Source organism: Numida meleagris, chromosome 2 (assembly GCF_002078875.1).
Source record: "Numida meleagris isolate 19003 breed g44 Domestic line chromosome 2, NumMel1.0, whole genome shotgun sequence".
Lineage (NCBI taxonomy): Eukaryota > Metazoa > Chordata > Aves > Galliformes > Numididae > Numida > Numida meleagris.
This window is the reverse complement of record NC_034410.1, coordinates 30,446,940-30,464,552: the sequence shown is the minus strand read 5'-3', so window position 1 is coordinate 30,464,552 and position 17,613 is coordinate 30,446,940. Positions and strand designations below refer to the sequence as shown.

Here is a 17,613-nt window from a genome sequence, read left to right as displayed (position 1 = left end):
TATCAGCAAAACTGAAGCAGGAAAAAAGAGAAGATGAGAGGAAAAATGAGAAAGCTGTACGTTATAACATCTTTAACCTCACGATAACCACCATAACATCACAAAGTTCAACAGGAAGTACAAAGTCTTTCATTTGCAGAAGAAAAAACCCATGCACCAGGCCATACTGGGGGCCGCCAGCTGGAATCAACTCTGCAGAAGAGAGCCTGGGGGTCATGGTGGACTGCGATTTGAATGTGAGCCAGCAATGTGCTTTTGCAACATAGAAAGTTAATCCAGAGTTGCATTAGGCAAAGTGTAGCCAGGCTGGGGAAGGGGGTCCCTCACCTCTACTCAGCACTGGTGAAGCCATACTACCTGAAGTACCATGTTCAGATCTGAGCAGATCAGTACAAGAAAGACAGGGACATACTGGAAAGAGTTCAGCAAATGTTTGTGTAGAAGATTAAGGGACTGGAGCACCCCTCCTACACAGAGAGGAGGAGAGCTGGGACTGTCTTTCAGGAGAAGCGTGACTACACATGCAGGGTTGTGAGATGACTGTGATATATTGTTCTTTTAACCAACTCACTACTGTCTCTCTTCCTCAAGGCATACCTTACTTTTAACAGCTGCTGCGCTCTACCAAAGAACCACCTCCAGCAGCTTTCTGTGGTGTCCATCAAGCCCAGGGACTTCTTTTCTGACTCCTGCAACTTTGCCCTCCTCATCTTCACCACTGAACAGATCAGGAAGATCTCCTGCAAAAACATAAAAGGGCAGTTAGAAGAAGCTTTACACAGTACATTCAGAGAAAAATATATGGCAGTTACTGCTATGAAGTTTTGGTACATAACTAGAGGTACGTTCTGATAATCAATCAAGTAAGAAAAGAGCATCCATTTTGTTCCTCACACGTTTTCTCTTAAAGAGAACAATTCTTTAAGGGAAAAGAAATAGTATTGTTTTAAAAAGGCAAAAATAATTGCCAATAGGTAGTTCACCCACATATGATATATCCCACAAAATAGCAGTTCTTTTCTTCCCTGCATTTCTCAGATGTTTTGTCTGGTTACAAATATAAATAATAGTTGAAATTTTTTTTTTTAAGATGCTCTCCAACTGCATAGCATGGTATTTATCCTGTTTTTCCTTTTTTCCCTACCCCTACCCCTTTTTTTCCCCCCTCTCCTTTCTTCAGATCCCCACAACTGAAATCCAGATTCTCTTATTTTCAGAAGATGGGTGCAACTGCATTACTTTGTTACACCTGTACAGTCACAAGGAAATTGCTTGATGTCAGTGAAATCAAATCAAAGAAAACATATTAAGTGAAAGAGATTCTTATCTCCACCAAATCAATGCACTCATGCATGATAAGCCCTAGCAATTTGTCTCCTCTGTGTTTTGTTAAGCAAGTTAAACTCAATGCTCAAGCTGGCTGGGTTGATTTGGCTTCTCTAAAGGCTTCCCTTACAAATACCTGAAAGAGAAGTAATCTCTCTAAAGTTCACTGAAACCACAGATCATTTGTCATTGGAGAAGATCTTTCAAGAAATGTGTTGGTCTAATCACTTGATGCCAACAAGTCATTAATCAGCACAAGAAAGCGTTCATCTGGAACCTGGGCATCTGTCAGCAAAAAACACTGTGGGCATGTTCTTGGCACCAGTCTTGATGCACAAACTGGCAACATCTACCTGAAAGGAAAGGAGGCAATCATTCATATTCTGTTAAAATGTTGATACAGAGGAAGTACGGAATGTACATTAGTGAATGGGAACTCGCTGCTGACTTCTTATATTTTTCAGTTTGTTTACATATTGCTAATTTGCTGCATAACATCCAAAGGGAAAGGCAGCTTGCCTCTGTTTTCTGTATTTAATGATGAGCACTGAGGTTTTGACATGACCAAGTGGTGAAGAAGCAAATACATCCTGTGTGAGGGTTGAGTTGAACTACATGATCTCCAGAGTTCCCTTCCAATCCTTATGATTCTGTGATTCTATAATGAATGAAATCTCTCCATGAGTGTATTAAAGGTTGGATATTGCAGCTCTACTGTCTTAAAAGCCTACTTTGTTAGTTCTGCAATACTTTTTTTTTTTTTTTCCAAAAACAAGAAAGCTCTCCTAAGTAAATTCATTGACTGAGCGGTATGCTGCAACTATCGCTATCAAAATTCATAGATGCACCAGAGAGGGACACAGGACCATTGCGCTAGCAGCTGAACAAACGCAGGATGTTTTTTGACATTGAGTTTCAGGGGGAAAAAAAAGAAAAAAGACAAAAGAAAAAAAATCTGTTGTGCTGGAATGTGATTACACCTGAAATACAGAATAAGGTCAGTGCTGGCTGATATGAATGAATTGCCACATGACCTAGCAGAAAACAAACTCTCAGGTTTGTTAACAGAGGGCTGGAAATTTTCCCTTCAGCAACAGCGTGGGGGGGGGGGAAATGACCACTTGTGCCTACACCTTGCACATTTGAATCTCATTTGTCCTGGGAAGGAGGGTGCCACAAGAGAGAGACTATGTAAGGCACTGAATAAATCTCCGCTTTTCCAGAACAGAAAGTGGATGTCTCAGGCTGCTCACATTGTTGTGGCTTAGTCACAGCCCCCAGCTAACAAGCAGTTTTGGGGAACACCATGAACCTAATTCAGCCATGATAATATGCTCCTTGTTCTGTTTGAGATCTAGAAAGATTTTATCTGTACACACGAAGTGAAGAAAATATTTTTCTCCTTCTACACTCATGTGAAAGATAGGGCTCAGCCTTACAAAGCCAGAAAGTCCGTAAGCTAGATAGAGCACCTCATTCAACTACCTTCCTTATCTTTGCATCTAAGTGGTTTCACTAAGTGACTAACATGCAGCAAGGGCAAAATTTTGCCCTGTGTTCACCCACAACAATTTTATTCCACTAAATCAAGACACGTGCAATGACATGCAGCAATTGGTAGCAGATCACTAACTTCAAATGTCAAAATTTCAAATATATTACAGTAGTATATGAAGTATCTGCCTTGGAGAAAGTGAAGAAACCACCAAATTTCTGTGAAGCATACAGACAGCAAAAATCTTTGACCATACATTTCTCAGAGAAAAAGAAAATGAGGTACATCTGAAAATCCCATGAACCACTGGAAACTGTACTGACTTGTCTGTGATTTTATCAGGTCTGTGCAACAACAAAGTATCACATTTGTGAAGTAGTTAACACTCAGACTTAAATAATATCTATTAGTTTACCTTCAGGTTCTTGCTCTCATGGTCTTTCTTCCATATGATTTAAAAGACCTCCAGGGAAGAGATGCATGCTGCCAGCCTTGACAAGCTTCATTTATCACTACCACCTACTCCAACCAGAAGTACATAACCCTTAAAGGCTCCCAGGATACAACTGATTTGACACTCAATGACAAAAATCAGTAACTAAGGTAGTTCTCAACAAGCCTTGCAGCAAATTTTCTCAACTTCTTTTTACCACAAGAATTTTCATACCAATGCACTCTTGGCATCCAAATGTACATTATCTCCATGTCAGCATTCTGTTTCTTTCCAATATATGAGCAAGCAGAAAGAAAAGTTGTTGTCCTTGGCCAAACAAGGAAGGTAACTGCAGTGCTTTACAATTACCAGAGATGTCTGGTTGCTAATTCTGACAGACGCTGACATAACTCAAAACAAAAACCTGGTTAACTTGAATGGAGGTTGACTGCCTCCTAGGAGCACACGTGAACTCCACATCCGGTGGAGATAAAACTAAAGCGCCACTTCTTCATTCTCTTAAATATCTCATGCCACAGGAAAAAATATAATTCCTGAAAAAACATTAATGAGAACTTTCTTAAATAAGGATAGCGTCTCATATGGATGAATTTAATAAAGAGGTAGAAACCTGCTCAACCCAAAAGTTACTGGAATCCAATCCTCTTTGACTTCACTATAGAGCTTTGTCAGCCTTATTCATAATTTCACAATGGATCCATAAAAAGAAATTCTAAAAGCTGGGGAAAAACAAAACAAAAAAAACAACTTTACAGGATTTACTTTCACATTCTTTCTTCAGTGACTGCTGAACTGTAAGGCTAGGACACCCTGCCACTTTATTTGCCAAACTGGGATACTACTCTCGGTCACTAGACTTCAGAGAAGATAATGGCTTACCATCATTTTCAAGCAAAATTAGTGATACTCGAGAAGCCTTCTGTCTGCACTGCTGATGATTATCACATTAACCTTTAAGTCAGCAGAACAAAATCTACAGTCCCTATGAAAGATCCATAAGATTATCTTTGTAATTTAACCTCTTTTTTAATCCTTTTGGATAAAAACTTCTACAATAGACTGCTTTGTCAAGCATGCCTTCTCTTATATAGCTCCTACCTGAATACGCACAAAGTGAAAAACAACAACACTGAAATTCTAGTCCAACTCAGTAAGAAAAGCTTCTATGTTAAATTATTTGACACTGCAAATAATAGAAACTGCTTTAACAAAACACAGCTCTGCCAGCATGGGCCTCTCTCTCTTTCTGGAAATTGATATAACACATGACTATAATGACTATATACGTTGAAGAAGAATTATAAGTAATGAAAAGGAGGAACAATAAAGTCTCTGTCTTGCTGATTCAGCAAAACCATCACTGTCTCCTGAAAATAGGCAGAAAAGCAAAGAAACGTATTTCATAAGTTTTCAGAAACAGAAAATAACATTTCGGATCATGATGGACATTAAAACTGGGAACTGGGCTTGTTTAGCTTGGAGAAGGGAAGGCACCAGGAAGACCTCATTGTGGCCTTCCAATATTTAAAGGGAGTGTATAAACAAGAGGGGGTGCAACTGTTTACAAGGCTGGATAGTGATAGTACAAGGGGGAATGGTTTTCAACTAAGACAGAGGAGATTTAGGTTAGATGTTAGGAGGAAGTTTTTCCACTCAAAGGGTGGTGATGCACTGGAACAGGTTGCCCAAGGAGGTTGTGGATGCCCTGTCCCTGGAGGCATTCAAGGCCAGGGTAGGTCTATTGGTTGGCAGCCCCGCACACAGCAGGGAGGTTGAAGCTAGATGACCATTATGGTCCTTTTCAACACAGGCCATTCTATGACTCTAAAATATTGCCTGACATGAGAAAAAGGTGCATTAAAGTTAAAAATCCGGGCTAGATTAAATCCAAAAACATACAAGCTAGGCAACCTAGGGCTTACATTTAAGATATTTTAGGTATTTTCTTACTTGTTCTTGTTTTGAATTAAACTAATTTTAAAAATCACTTTTTTCCTTCTTGGAAAGGAGAGATAAATATTTTCTTATGAGGGCCTATTATTTCATTGACAAATAAGGCAGACTACAAAATTATAGGTTCTTTTCAATTTGTGAGTATGTATTGTTAATATCTGTACAGCAGAAAAAGTGTTAATCTCTGCTGAAAGAAACAAAATGGAGTTTAGCTTTGACCATAGCACCACAATCTACTCTTCCATAATAGCACAAACTAAGTATGTTTATCAGGAGTATTGCTGCATGGTGCTGTCCCACGACCCTTGCATTAAGAGTGTTATGAGTAAGCACTGCAATAACCTCTGAAGAGCAGAAACAACAATTTCATACAAACATTCGTAGCATCATCAATTACTTGTTGCCCAGAGTACATTAGATATTCTACTTATATATGCTACATAACACTCTTAAATAATAGATACTTTCATTGAAGCATGCACTTCATCACAGTTTTCTAAAAACTCTTCAAGTGTACTCCGCAGTACTTCCAGTCCTTTCAATGGCTTGTAGAAAGGGGCAGCATTTGGTCTTCCCCATTCTATCAAATATTTTAATTTTTCCATTTTGATGCTCTCATTTCTATCCTTTTCTTTCACTTCTTTTTCACTGCCAAAGGAAAGCAAGAAAAAAAGATTATGAAATGAAGCTGATTTTTTAGTCTCCATTTTTTTGGAGAAAAAAATCAAATACTGCCACCTCTTATTTTTCAAAACTGTTAAGAAATCTATGCTTTTTCAAAAATCAAACATACATTCATTCAATATGTTTATTTTAGTTCATGTTTCTGCTTCTCTGTCTGGTGAAAAAACAAGAATACTTTCAAGTGAAGAGTTTTAGAAGGGCAAGTAGAAACAGTAACATGGTCCCTACTAGGGAATTTCTCCTTGGTGTTGGCATCAACGCACAAATTCCAGGAGAAATCATACATGCCATAACTACTGTATAACACATTATTTTTCTTTCTTGTGCAATGTCTGATACAATGACAAGAAGTACTATATTTCATTACATATGACAAGAAAAAGATGTGCATAACAAGGCTTAACTGAGAACATTAAGGCAAAGGAACATATTTGTACTCTGGCCTGTAATTGCAGTGTTTCCACTCTGAAAATCAGACAGGTGTATTATCCCTCATCCCCATAGAGCAGAAAGACCAAAATGAAACCTGCATTTTATGTATGCCTTGCAATGTACAGCACATTCCATCTCTAATAGTTTTACTTTGAGAACGGATACTTTTTGTGGACTACCAACAATGCTCGCAGTTCAAGAAGCATATGCTTTTTTTTTTTACTGATATGCTCTGAAACCCAAAGAGAGACCACAGTTTAAAATTAACTGAAAAATAGCTTAATTCCTTTTTTATATATCTACACAAAAATACTCCCAGCACTCAAGTTAAACTATTCAAAGAAAACTAATACAAAAGGAACAATTATCCAAGAAAAGTAAAAGTATACTCTTGTGGTTGGAAGTACAGAATTAGGAAATGGAGAAAATGAGAACTGCAATTTTTTTCCCCATGTGCACAGTGAAGTATTTGAAGAATCATGTCCACAGACAGGCTGCTACCTCCCCTTTCTAGTGAAGGATCAGGTATTTGTTTCAAGTTGCTAACAACACTACAACTGTGACACTAGACAGTCCTGTTAGCCAAACATTACGCTCAAGGCAATAAAGTACCACCTCTGCAAAGAGTAACAAAGAGCAACATGAGAAGTCGTCTTTGGTTTCCCTTCATCACTTACTCCGGCACCAGGATGCCAGAGCAAGGAAGGTGCTTATAGTAGGAGTTGAGGATAAAAAGTTGCGTTCTACTGCTACTCATGGTTCCAGTAAATAAAATCTTTTGCTACCCAGCTTTCAACTTGCCAGCATTACTTAAAACATTTTCAAGCCACTGACATACCTCAAAATATTTGAGCCTAGTGTCCATCATTAGTTCATGAAAGAAATTAGAGTCTTTATTTTTGAAGAGTTTATCTCCACAGACACATATTGATTCACGCAGTCAAAGCCGCTGATTCCATTGGGTTGCTGTAAGCACTCGGGTGTAGCTAAAAAGTTAACCCAGTACTTTTTTTTAGCACACTAATTTCGTATCATAACAATAGTCTGCAGAATATTAGTCAGATTCTCTCCTCAAAAACAGTAATTGTGCTGCTTAGATACCCAATATACATTGTGCTTGAAACTATACAGCCTTCAATATGAACCAGACTGTCTCTGTAAATTAGCAAGTTCTTCAGCCACCTGAGTCTGTAAAAGTGTAATTAAAACAAATGTCTGCTCTCTAGAGACTGGAACATGAGGTAACTGTAGCCCTGCTGTAGCACAGGGTAGCATCAGTCAGGATCTTACAAGTTCACTAGGCCTGCTTTGCAGTATTGATAAAAAAAAGAAACAAAGTTTATCACAAACAATTTAGCACTTCCTAAACTGTTAGCTCAAGCCTCTTTAAAAAAATTCCATGCCAGTTTGGGTGCAGATATGGTGAGGCTGCACCAGTTCATCATGCAAACCAAGTACGTGTTATACAGAGCAGTGTTAACAGAGGACCTGATGTTAAATATCTTCTCTGTCTTAGTGTTCTATTTCATCTACCTGAGCATAATTATCTGGAGGTATGGATTATCTCTGTACAAAGGGCATTTTTCTTAAGAATGGTCCACTGGGGTTTGCATTAATAAGTAATGAGGAGCAGTGATAGGGCATCTTTAGATAGAAAAGCAACCCATGATACATAGCCGGAAGACACTGGGGAGGTCTCTCAGGTTGAAGATACATGGAATTTCTTAGCAATTGGTAAGAAGTTTTGGACCATTGTCTTGTAAAGGCATATGGCTGCTTGTATGATGGCTGTAATATTCTTCAATACTGACAGATTAAAAGCATGCTGCTGAAAGTGGAAGGAAACTATCTTGTATAGATGGTAGTTTGGGTATCTCAAAAAAGACAAGTTCAAAGCAAATACTGCAGAATGTCTCTGAAAATGAAAAGAGAAAGATTCCTTCTCACAAGACAACAGATAAGATTACATGGAGTGTTAAACGACAAGACACCCTGGTGAAAATACAGTCACCTGAGAGTCACAGAAAATACTTCATTTTTAGCCTCATCCTTGGAACAATTTAACAGCAGTCTCATGTCTGGCTCTGAGCCCCAAGGGCACATCTGCCAGGTGAAGGACCACGAGACTGCAATTGCTGTGAAATTCAGTGGATTTTCAGTATCATCTCTCTCTTTCTACTTAGCTATAAGTACTGCAGGATTTTGAACCTGTGCTGTTTCAGATGATGCATCTTCTCCTGTTCCTGTTTGCTTTCCTACCTATTGCAGAGATAGGTAAATTATACTCATGTATTAAATAGTATAAACAAGATTCTTACAGTATGACACTTAAAATCATACCTGGAGCCGATAGTGAACTACCAGCAGTTGGATTCATTCAGGCAACATATTGACAATTAACTATTAACTTCCTTAATAGTTACCTTCCGCATATCATACCTGAGAGTAAATGTAACTTGATTAAAACCAGCAACAAAAAAAAATAAGTTTCTCAGGCTTATCCTCAGTAAAAGAATCAACATTTCTGCCCTTTCGGAAACTTTGGAATACAAACGGCCTTGCAAGAATCAAACTAAGACAGTTATAAACTTCAAAACAACAACAAACCAAAAAGAAGTCTACAACAACAAACTCCTCCACAATTTCCAATGCAAAACATTCTGATCAATGTTTGAGTTGGAATGAGCATACTGTATCTTCACCAAACATTCTGAAGACAATAGAGACTTCTGAATGAAACTAGCTCCAAACTTGGACTTGTACAACACGGGTAAAGGAAGTTCAAATCAGTTTGAGAGTGCACAGTGTCAGATAACAGCAGATAAAATGTATGGGTTTTTATAATAAAAAAATGGCAGAGATCATCTACATGAGCATGAGGAAACAGCTCTGAGAGCAACATGAAACAACGGTACCAAGAACACTTCAGAGAAAGCATTGCATTTTAAAAATGCAGCATCCTTAAAAAAAAAACACTCCTGATATGCATTATCATCCAATAAATACTACTTCTGGCTCTCCAAATGACACCACATAGGTGTAGATAATTAAAAGGAGACCACTTTCATTTTTAAAAGAGAGACTTTCAGTATCAGGCAATCTGATTTCTGGTCTCTCAAATCTGAGACAGACTCACTTCTTTGTAAATTAGCACACAGCTGAAGGAGGCCAAGAAGCTATCAAATTTAAAAAACAATACATGCATTCCCTGCTAAATTAATAGCTACTCTGTGGACTTCAGAGTTAAATGCATCTTTTTCCTCAAAGAATGATTTTTTTCTTGTACATTTGCAACAAAACTTACATTCTACTCTACTATAGTTCATCAAATGGTTGTGTTTAAAAATCCTAAGTTGCAGGGTAACATTCCTCCTAATTTATGCATTTTTTTTTAAAGGGAGATTCAATATTTTTTGTTATTTTTTGTTTCACAAGGGAAAAACTTAAAACAGAGAAGCACAAATGGCTTAAACAGTGTGAACTGTTTAAAATAAAAATAAAAAAACTTTGTGAGAAAACAAAAAGATTACAAACTACAGTAGCATAAAACTGAAAAAAATAGAAGGGCAATGCAACACATTGGCTTTGCACAGCACTAACTTAGACATGATTGATTTCACTAAGCTAGAGATGCTTTAGATTTGAGCAGTTACCTCTTTTTCTCTTTATACCTCATGTCTTAACAAAATCTTTATATGACATCCTTTATTGTTCTTTCATGAGATGAAATATTACCTGTAGCAATCGGAAGGACCAACACAATGGAAAAGATGCTTACAAAAGAGGTGGAAGGACCAGCACAATTGCAAGGTACTACAAAGAATGGGAAGCAGATCAGAATCAGATCAAACCGTATCAGAAGATTCTGGGTTAGCAGGGAAAAGCTTCCACCAAGGAGGGATCTCCAGAAAGAGATCCTTCCTCAGTGGCAGTCAGCCCTTAAATGAGGCTTAATTGCCTTCACCTGTGCTCCCAGGGCTGACTGGGTCTTTTCTCCAGGTGCTCAATCAGTGGTTCAGGCCATGACTCAGCAGTTCCCATACATTACCTAATAAAAGGCTTATACAATTCAACTGAATCTGCATTAAGAGGCAAGAACAGTATAGATGCTGTTGGTCACAATCCCAGTGAGGTCACAGTATGTGACAGTGAAGAGAGCCTTCTATTAAACAAAAGTGTTAAGGATATAAGGAGAAAGAAACCACTGAACACTTGGTGACGCACAGAACCAAGTAGATACACTCAGCCTCCTACTACCGAAATATCAGTGTTTGTATGTGTATAGCCTGCCTCTTTGTTCACCTCTTTTTGACAATACACAGATATCTACCAGTATTTAACTTTTTTTTTTGTTTCTAAAATTGTTGATCACTTCTCTCCTTTATGCACTAGACCATTCACAGTGTTTTCTTTGTATGTGACATAAAAAAAACACAGGATATAAGCAACTTCCTTGTTAATTAGGCTTTATTAAAACATTGTACTTTAGTATGATGTGATCCCCCAGTTTTTGTCATTTAATGAAGTATTTCCTGGATCCACAAGGAAAGATCCAACCTTCATGAAAATTTGACTTCCAACTGCACAGGTACCTCAGCTTCTATTTTACATGTGGAAATACAAACATGCAGAACTCACTAAGAATTGATTATAACAGGGCTGGAGTCAAAGCTTCTTTTATATGTCATAAACTTCTGCTGTTTAAAAGATCACATAAATGGTCTGCACAAAGCAAAAGCACAGAAATAGAAGGACTTCAAGGAAAATGCCTCAGCATGTCCCAGTGACCATGGCTGACAGCCTTAGAGAACAGCATAACTTCAGAACAATTCTTGGTTTCATTCATGTCAGGGATTTGAAACAAAGGTGGTTATGAAACTTTAATGAAGGATGATGGTTATAAACCTTACAGCACAGGAGAGAATTTGATACAGTTCTTATACAACCAAGATCCATTCTTCACAAACAAAAGCACTGTGCATTTGGGATACACTTACTATTGGTCTTGCAACCAAGATGACTTTCCTTATGACTTGAATTTCAAGAATAAAGGAGAGGGAGAGGAAAAAAATGCATACAGTATATCCTAACATGGTGATATATATTTTTTTTAATTTACACCATACTAGGCTGTATATTAATGTCTTTTAGGTCACATAGAAAAAAGTCAAATATAAATATATTGTTTTGAACTTGCCTTGATTTTTTTTTAAATAGGGAACGTGTTCAAGAGATCTTGTAGGCAGCGGGAGCAGCACTTGCATAGTGGCATCTGAATACCGTAGGTCCTAGCTCACCGCAGTTCTGACTTGCCATAGACATTTTTGATTCTTAGACAAAGCACTATAAACAAACGTATCGCTGCAGACAGCTTCCATTAGAACAAAAGGGGCAATGTGTTGTCATCTCAGATTTTTCAAACAGTGAAATAAATCCTTCGCGTATCTCAACAGTGAGTTTGTCAGGCCAGTTCAAGAAAGGTAAGAAATGCTTCCAAACAAATTTTCATCTAGTCAGAGTCAGCTAAAAGGACAGATACCGTGCAGATAAAAAAGGAAGATGCATTAGAGAACAAGGCAGAAATAAAGAACCTTATATAGTCGTACGTTGTAGAGATCAGAAGGACCAACAAAATGGAAAAGGTGTTACAAAAGAGGGGGAAGGACCAGCACAATTGCAAGGTATGACAAAGGTAGGGAAGTAGATCACTCACCTGTATCAGAAGATTCTGGGCTCACAAGGAAAAGCCCCCACCAAAGAGAGATCTCCAGAAATAGATCCTTCCTTAGTGGCAGTCAGCCCTTAAATGAGGCCTAAGAGCCTGGCTCCACCCCTTCTGGTCACACAGGTGAATTGCCTTCACCTGTGCTCCCAGGGCTGACTGGGTCTTTTCTCCAGGTGCTCAATCAGTGGTTCAGGCCATGACTCAGCAGTTCCCATACATAGGTGGATGATAAGATTTGAGGAAAAAAAGGCTGTCTGTGTCTGCAGTCACCCTAATTTTCTGCCACAAAGGGAGAAAAATGTCCGGAAGTTATGTGCGCTTGAAAGTTCTGAAGTATCTTAATTACCTTAATATCTTAGGGAAAAGAAGAGTTTCTTCTTTTAACTGAAGTACATATATATCTGTACTTTTAAACCCCAAATTAGGAAAACTTGTTCTTGATGCTTAACTTTATCCAAATTTTAAGTCCACGTTTGTAATCTATTGTTCCTGTTACGTTATTTTAAATACTGCAATAATGCAACACAATAAGGAAATATATTTAACTAAACCCTTCTTTGCCTAAATGTTTATGCAAGTTTCCCCTGTGGCCGTGTTCCAGACTATAGTATCAAGTCATGACCCCAAATTTAAGATACCAATATTAGTTTGCACCAAAACCTGCCTCTGTCAAGTAACACTGAAATTTTTGGTGTTCTAGAGGCACAGTGGGTGAATCATACGTCTTGAGGAATGCTAAATAAAACCCAACACTTCATGCTAATCACACCCACACAAGCAGATACCTCAATAAAAGTTACGTGGATACATATAAAATGGGAGCTGGTAGAAAATACTGCAGATTAAAAGTGATATGATCAGTAAGAAAAAATATTTTAATCTCTAAACTCTGGAAAGAACATGGCAATGTAGGGAATAGCTGTACTTCAACAATTTCAGCTTTTAAGCTCTCAGTTTTTAGCTGAGACTTAATTTAAATTGTTTATTTGTGTAATGTGATGTGGATGCCTCTTCCCATTTAAACAACAATCTGGTTGTTCTAAACTTCCTGGCCAAAACCAAAAGTTGCAGGCATTATAGAGAATTCTGTGAATGGTCATTGCTTGAAATCAATGTACAAAAAGAAGCATCAGTGTCCATAAACACAAAAATAACATAAGAAGAAGTCATTCTGTCACAGCTCACCAGAAAGACATTGTAAACACAATGGAAAGCAAACACAGTGCAAGTTGGTCTTGAATTGCCATGCAGTCCTTCACCCCTGGTGGTGAGTGACTTGCTGGGAGAGCACTTAACAGGAGGGACTTGGCTGAAGAACAGAGGGGAGAAGAATGATCTGCAGATAATCAGTCTTTTTTTTTGCTGTTGTTCATCTGTTAACGTTTATTTAAAGGAGCAGCAGATGCTTTACAATATTGACTTAAAATCTGAAGGAATGATACTAATATATAATAACAAATCCTTAAAGCTTCATAAACTCCCATGTTTTATGCTGCAGTACAGTGTATTGGTGTTGTACTACATGGAAAGCCCCTGTGATGCTGTCTTCACCTGTTTGGTTTATCTAAGAAATTTCCTGCTTGGAGAATACATAACCTTCATTATCAGTTACTTAGGAGCTCCTTTCGTCAGCTTCTGTTTGCAATGGGATGTGTTATGCCTTTGTGCTCCACTGCCTTGGTCATGTTTGCTGCTAAAATGGCAATCATTAGCTAAGCAGTCCTTCTTAAAACAAATGAATGTCTGAAAACTTTCTAAGGTTGAGTTGCCATTAAAGGAGCTATGACAGATTACATCAGCTCATGATCTCACTCTGAAGCACAGCAGATTTACTCACATCTCTCAGTTTCAAGGGCAGAAAGGCTATTTAGTTATGTTAAAGTAGGATGCCAAGTTAACATGAATTTGGAAGCACTTCAAAGAATGAACTAAGGTACTAAGTAAATTGAGAGCAGTATGTGCTCATCCAACCCGAAGACAGAAGGAATCAACAGGAGACAGGTAAGTAGGGTAAAAACTTATTCAACCAAGACATTTGTATTTGATACTTTTTAATCCTAGTAAAAATTTGATTCGGTAGCATCAGTGAGTGTTGGCTAAAAATTAAAATTTGATTACCCAAGCATGAATCAAACAAATTTTTCTAAAAAAATTTACCTAAAGGCTTCATGTATTTTGGGAAGATTTTAAAAGAGAAATTGGTTCTGCATCTTTTCCTGTACCATGAGAAGACAATAGCATCTTTCCTTAGTGCTTTTTACTGCTTGTAAATGTCATATTTTTTCTGTATTGTTATATCATGACATTTCAAGCTACAGCTAGGAAAAACAAGGCTATGAGAGCATATCTACAGACAGCTGTGCTCTCCCTCAATTGTGTTGTTCATGAAAAGCAGAAGAGGAGCAGATCTTTTATGGCCTATTTGACTGTCTGACTGCTCTTGCTCCAAAACCTACAATTGGTATAATATTTTTGGCTGACACACAGCCCTGTCTGCTTATGTGTTATATCAACATTTTCTCTGCAAGGAAAGAGACAGGAACTGAGAAAGTCTGGACATGCAGCCAGGCCATGGCCATTGAGTTCTTTGCTGCATTCTGCAATTCACCATGCTGAATTGGTGAATCATTAGGTCACCATTAGGTCATAGTAACTGCACAATATTTTTCACCTTTAAGTGAAGATAGGATTCTTGCATCTGCATGGAACTTACCCGGTAGCATTGCTGGTAGTAGCTGAGAGGAATGTTAGCCAGGATATAGTCTTGGAGAGCACAGCAAGGCTATTGCCTATAAGCGCTGCTTCTCCTACTGCAGAGTTTCCAATGAGCAGGACTGGTTTGCCTTTTGTTAAGACTGAATCAATGAAATACTTGAGGTGTGCAGTTTCGGATGTGTGAACAAAAGGGAAAACAAAAACCAAAAATGAAAAATAAAACAAAAAAACACCTGTACAACACTGTTTAGTTTTACAAGCAAGCAGTAATGTCTATTTTCCTCTATGTGTCTAGGACTCAACTCTAAAAGCAATTAAAAGGGATACACTATTCTCTCATTTCAAAACAATCACTGTAACAAAAAGTTCTGCTGAATTACTTCTCACGTTCACAGCCCTTCTACTTGAAAATTTGTACTCAAATTGTTCTAGTAGGAAAATACTGAAATCAGTTTTTAACTTAAATGAGTTAATTCCATCTCAACACTTATGGAATGACAGTCTCTCAAAAACAAAAAAAAGAGAAATCAAAGGTTGGTGCAACCAAATTGTAGCGATAAGCAGGACTAACGCAATGGAAACAGCGTTACAAAAGGTGGAAGGAAAATACAGCGCTCACCCGGATCGGAAGATTTGGGGCTCGCAGGAAAAGGCTCCCACCAAGGAAGGATCTCCAGGCAGAGATCCTTCCTCAGGGGCAGTCAGCCCTTAAATGAGGCCTAAGAGGGGTGGAGCCAGGCTCCACCCCTTCTGGTTGCACAGGTGAATTGCCTTCACCTGTGCTCCCAGGGCTGACTGGGTCTTTCCTCCAGGTGCTCAATCAGTGGTTCAGGCCATGACTCAGCAGTTCCCATACACAAATGTTGTTTAGTATTTCAATTAACGTTTGATTTACTTTTAGGCCTGGCTTTCAGCGTAGCTGAAACTCTTTGAGCAAATGGTTGGCAACAGATTACCTTTCCATATTCTGAGCACCTAAAGCATTCACTGCCTGAAACATCTTTCTTTTTGAAGCTCTATATTTTCCTACCAATTATTCTCCTACAACTAAAACAAAAACACCTTATTTCAGGATAGTTGATAACAGATAACATCTGATCAGCAGCTCTATATTGCTTTATCCACCTCTTTTTAATCCCTTCGGGAAAATTCCTACTTATCTAAGCATTTAAAGAGACCTAAAAATTAAAGCATTCTATACACTGTAAAGCATTCAAGAATATTATATGGGAATCACACTGAAAAAAAGAACAAAAGCAACCAGGTGCCTCAAATAATGTGATTAAACATTTACTCATTGCTCATGCTTTCTTCTCTGTTAGTATTTTAGTACTAATGCAGCTCCTGCAGTTTCCGGTACACACATATAATTCTAATTTCATAGGTTGATAAGAGCATACTGGAAAAAGTGATAAAGTGATTTGCCTCTCCTAGATCTCATCTATTAAAAGGAAGAGAATGTAGTTAGCAAGAGAATACCTGTGCATAAAACAGGAAATTGTGGCATACAGTTTTTGTGGGCACTACTTCAATGCTCATATGATTAAATGGACTTGGAACCTGATTTTCTTGTACTGTGGGCAAAATAAAGTATGAAACCACTAGCAAATGGTATATGGTTTGTCTTCAGGAGTGCTTCAATAGTGTAGAAAGCGGTAAAAGCACAATGTCAACATCAACTCTCAACAAAATGCACAGGGCTCAGACACTAGGGATTTATCCAAGCACGTCCAGTGTTATTGTCAGGACATCTATGAAGTGTAGTGGAGTATTATCATGATTTCTGCATCTAAGAATGCTTGGACACAAAGATACTGGCATGCACACAATATACCTGCGGAGATGCATCTGGATCCACTTCAGAGCTTGGAATTTCATAACACCCAGAGCAGGAACTTCCTCATCTCTGAATGAAGATAATAATTGAACACTGTGCCTTGGGATGGAAACTTCACTGCCTTCATCTTCTTCAGCCACCACCCACTGTATTTGGTTTGGTAATTTGAAAGTTATAAAATGGTGCATTAATTATTTGCAGTATTACTTCCATACCAAGACATTAATATGACATGCAGCTACAGTGCATATGAATAACAGACTTGCAAATAAATCTTATTTTTAATTACATATTCGAGTAGACTGTTCACTTACATTTACAATTCCTACTGAAAAACAACAGGTGATGTTAAACATACATCTGACCCTTTATGAGAAGTTTTACTTCTGGTAAGAATGACCTTCCTATTACTTTTTGTTTCTTAGGTCTTTAATATAAACAAAAATCTAAAACTGGTAACTGGTAACTCTTTCCCAGGCAAACACGCCTTCTCCATGCATGATGAGTGAGGCTGCACACAGCCTTGCGTTGTAGGCAGCCTTTTCCCTCCAGCTGAATTAGGTCATTTACAGATGAACTCTGATAGCTAAAGTACACAGTACCACACACAAAACAATTCAGATGTATAAGTCATTGTTCTGCACACTCGTCAGTAATTAGTTGGTAGAAACCTGCATATACATACGTATATATATCTATTTATGTATACCTATACATAGGGCTGTGTGTATATGTGGCTTTTCAAGGACAAGTGACATACTGTGATCATTTTTGCCAGCTTAACTGAGTGCCCCAACAAATGCCCAAATATACAAACAAATATAAAATACAACTCACAGAGCCATGTGGGGCAATCCACTGGCACATTTTCAGGGGTCAGCAAACAATCCAGTAGAGAACAGAGAGTCTGCAGCAAATAAATAGTAAAAAGAGTGACCTGTGAGTCTTTCTCCTTAGAGAGGTGACAGTGACCTCAGCTATTTAAATTCTTC

At 38.1% G+C, this 17,613-nt stretch overlaps 1 protein-coding gene across 1 annotated transcript in view; it reads right to left on the bottom strand.

Annotated features, from left to right (window-relative positions):
* Positions 1–17,613, bottom strand: part of DNAH11 (dynein axonemal heavy chain 11) — a 120,433-nt gene that overhangs the window by 54,693 nt on the left and 48,127 nt on the right. Inside the window, 5 exon segments of the mRNA XM_021385495.1 lie at positions 603–672; positions 674–740; positions 1,555–1,624; positions 1,626–1,679; positions 3,237–3,398. Coding sequence (XP_021241170.1) covers positions 603–672; positions 674–740; positions 1,555–1,624; positions 1,626–1,679; positions 3,237–3,398 — 423 coding nt within the window.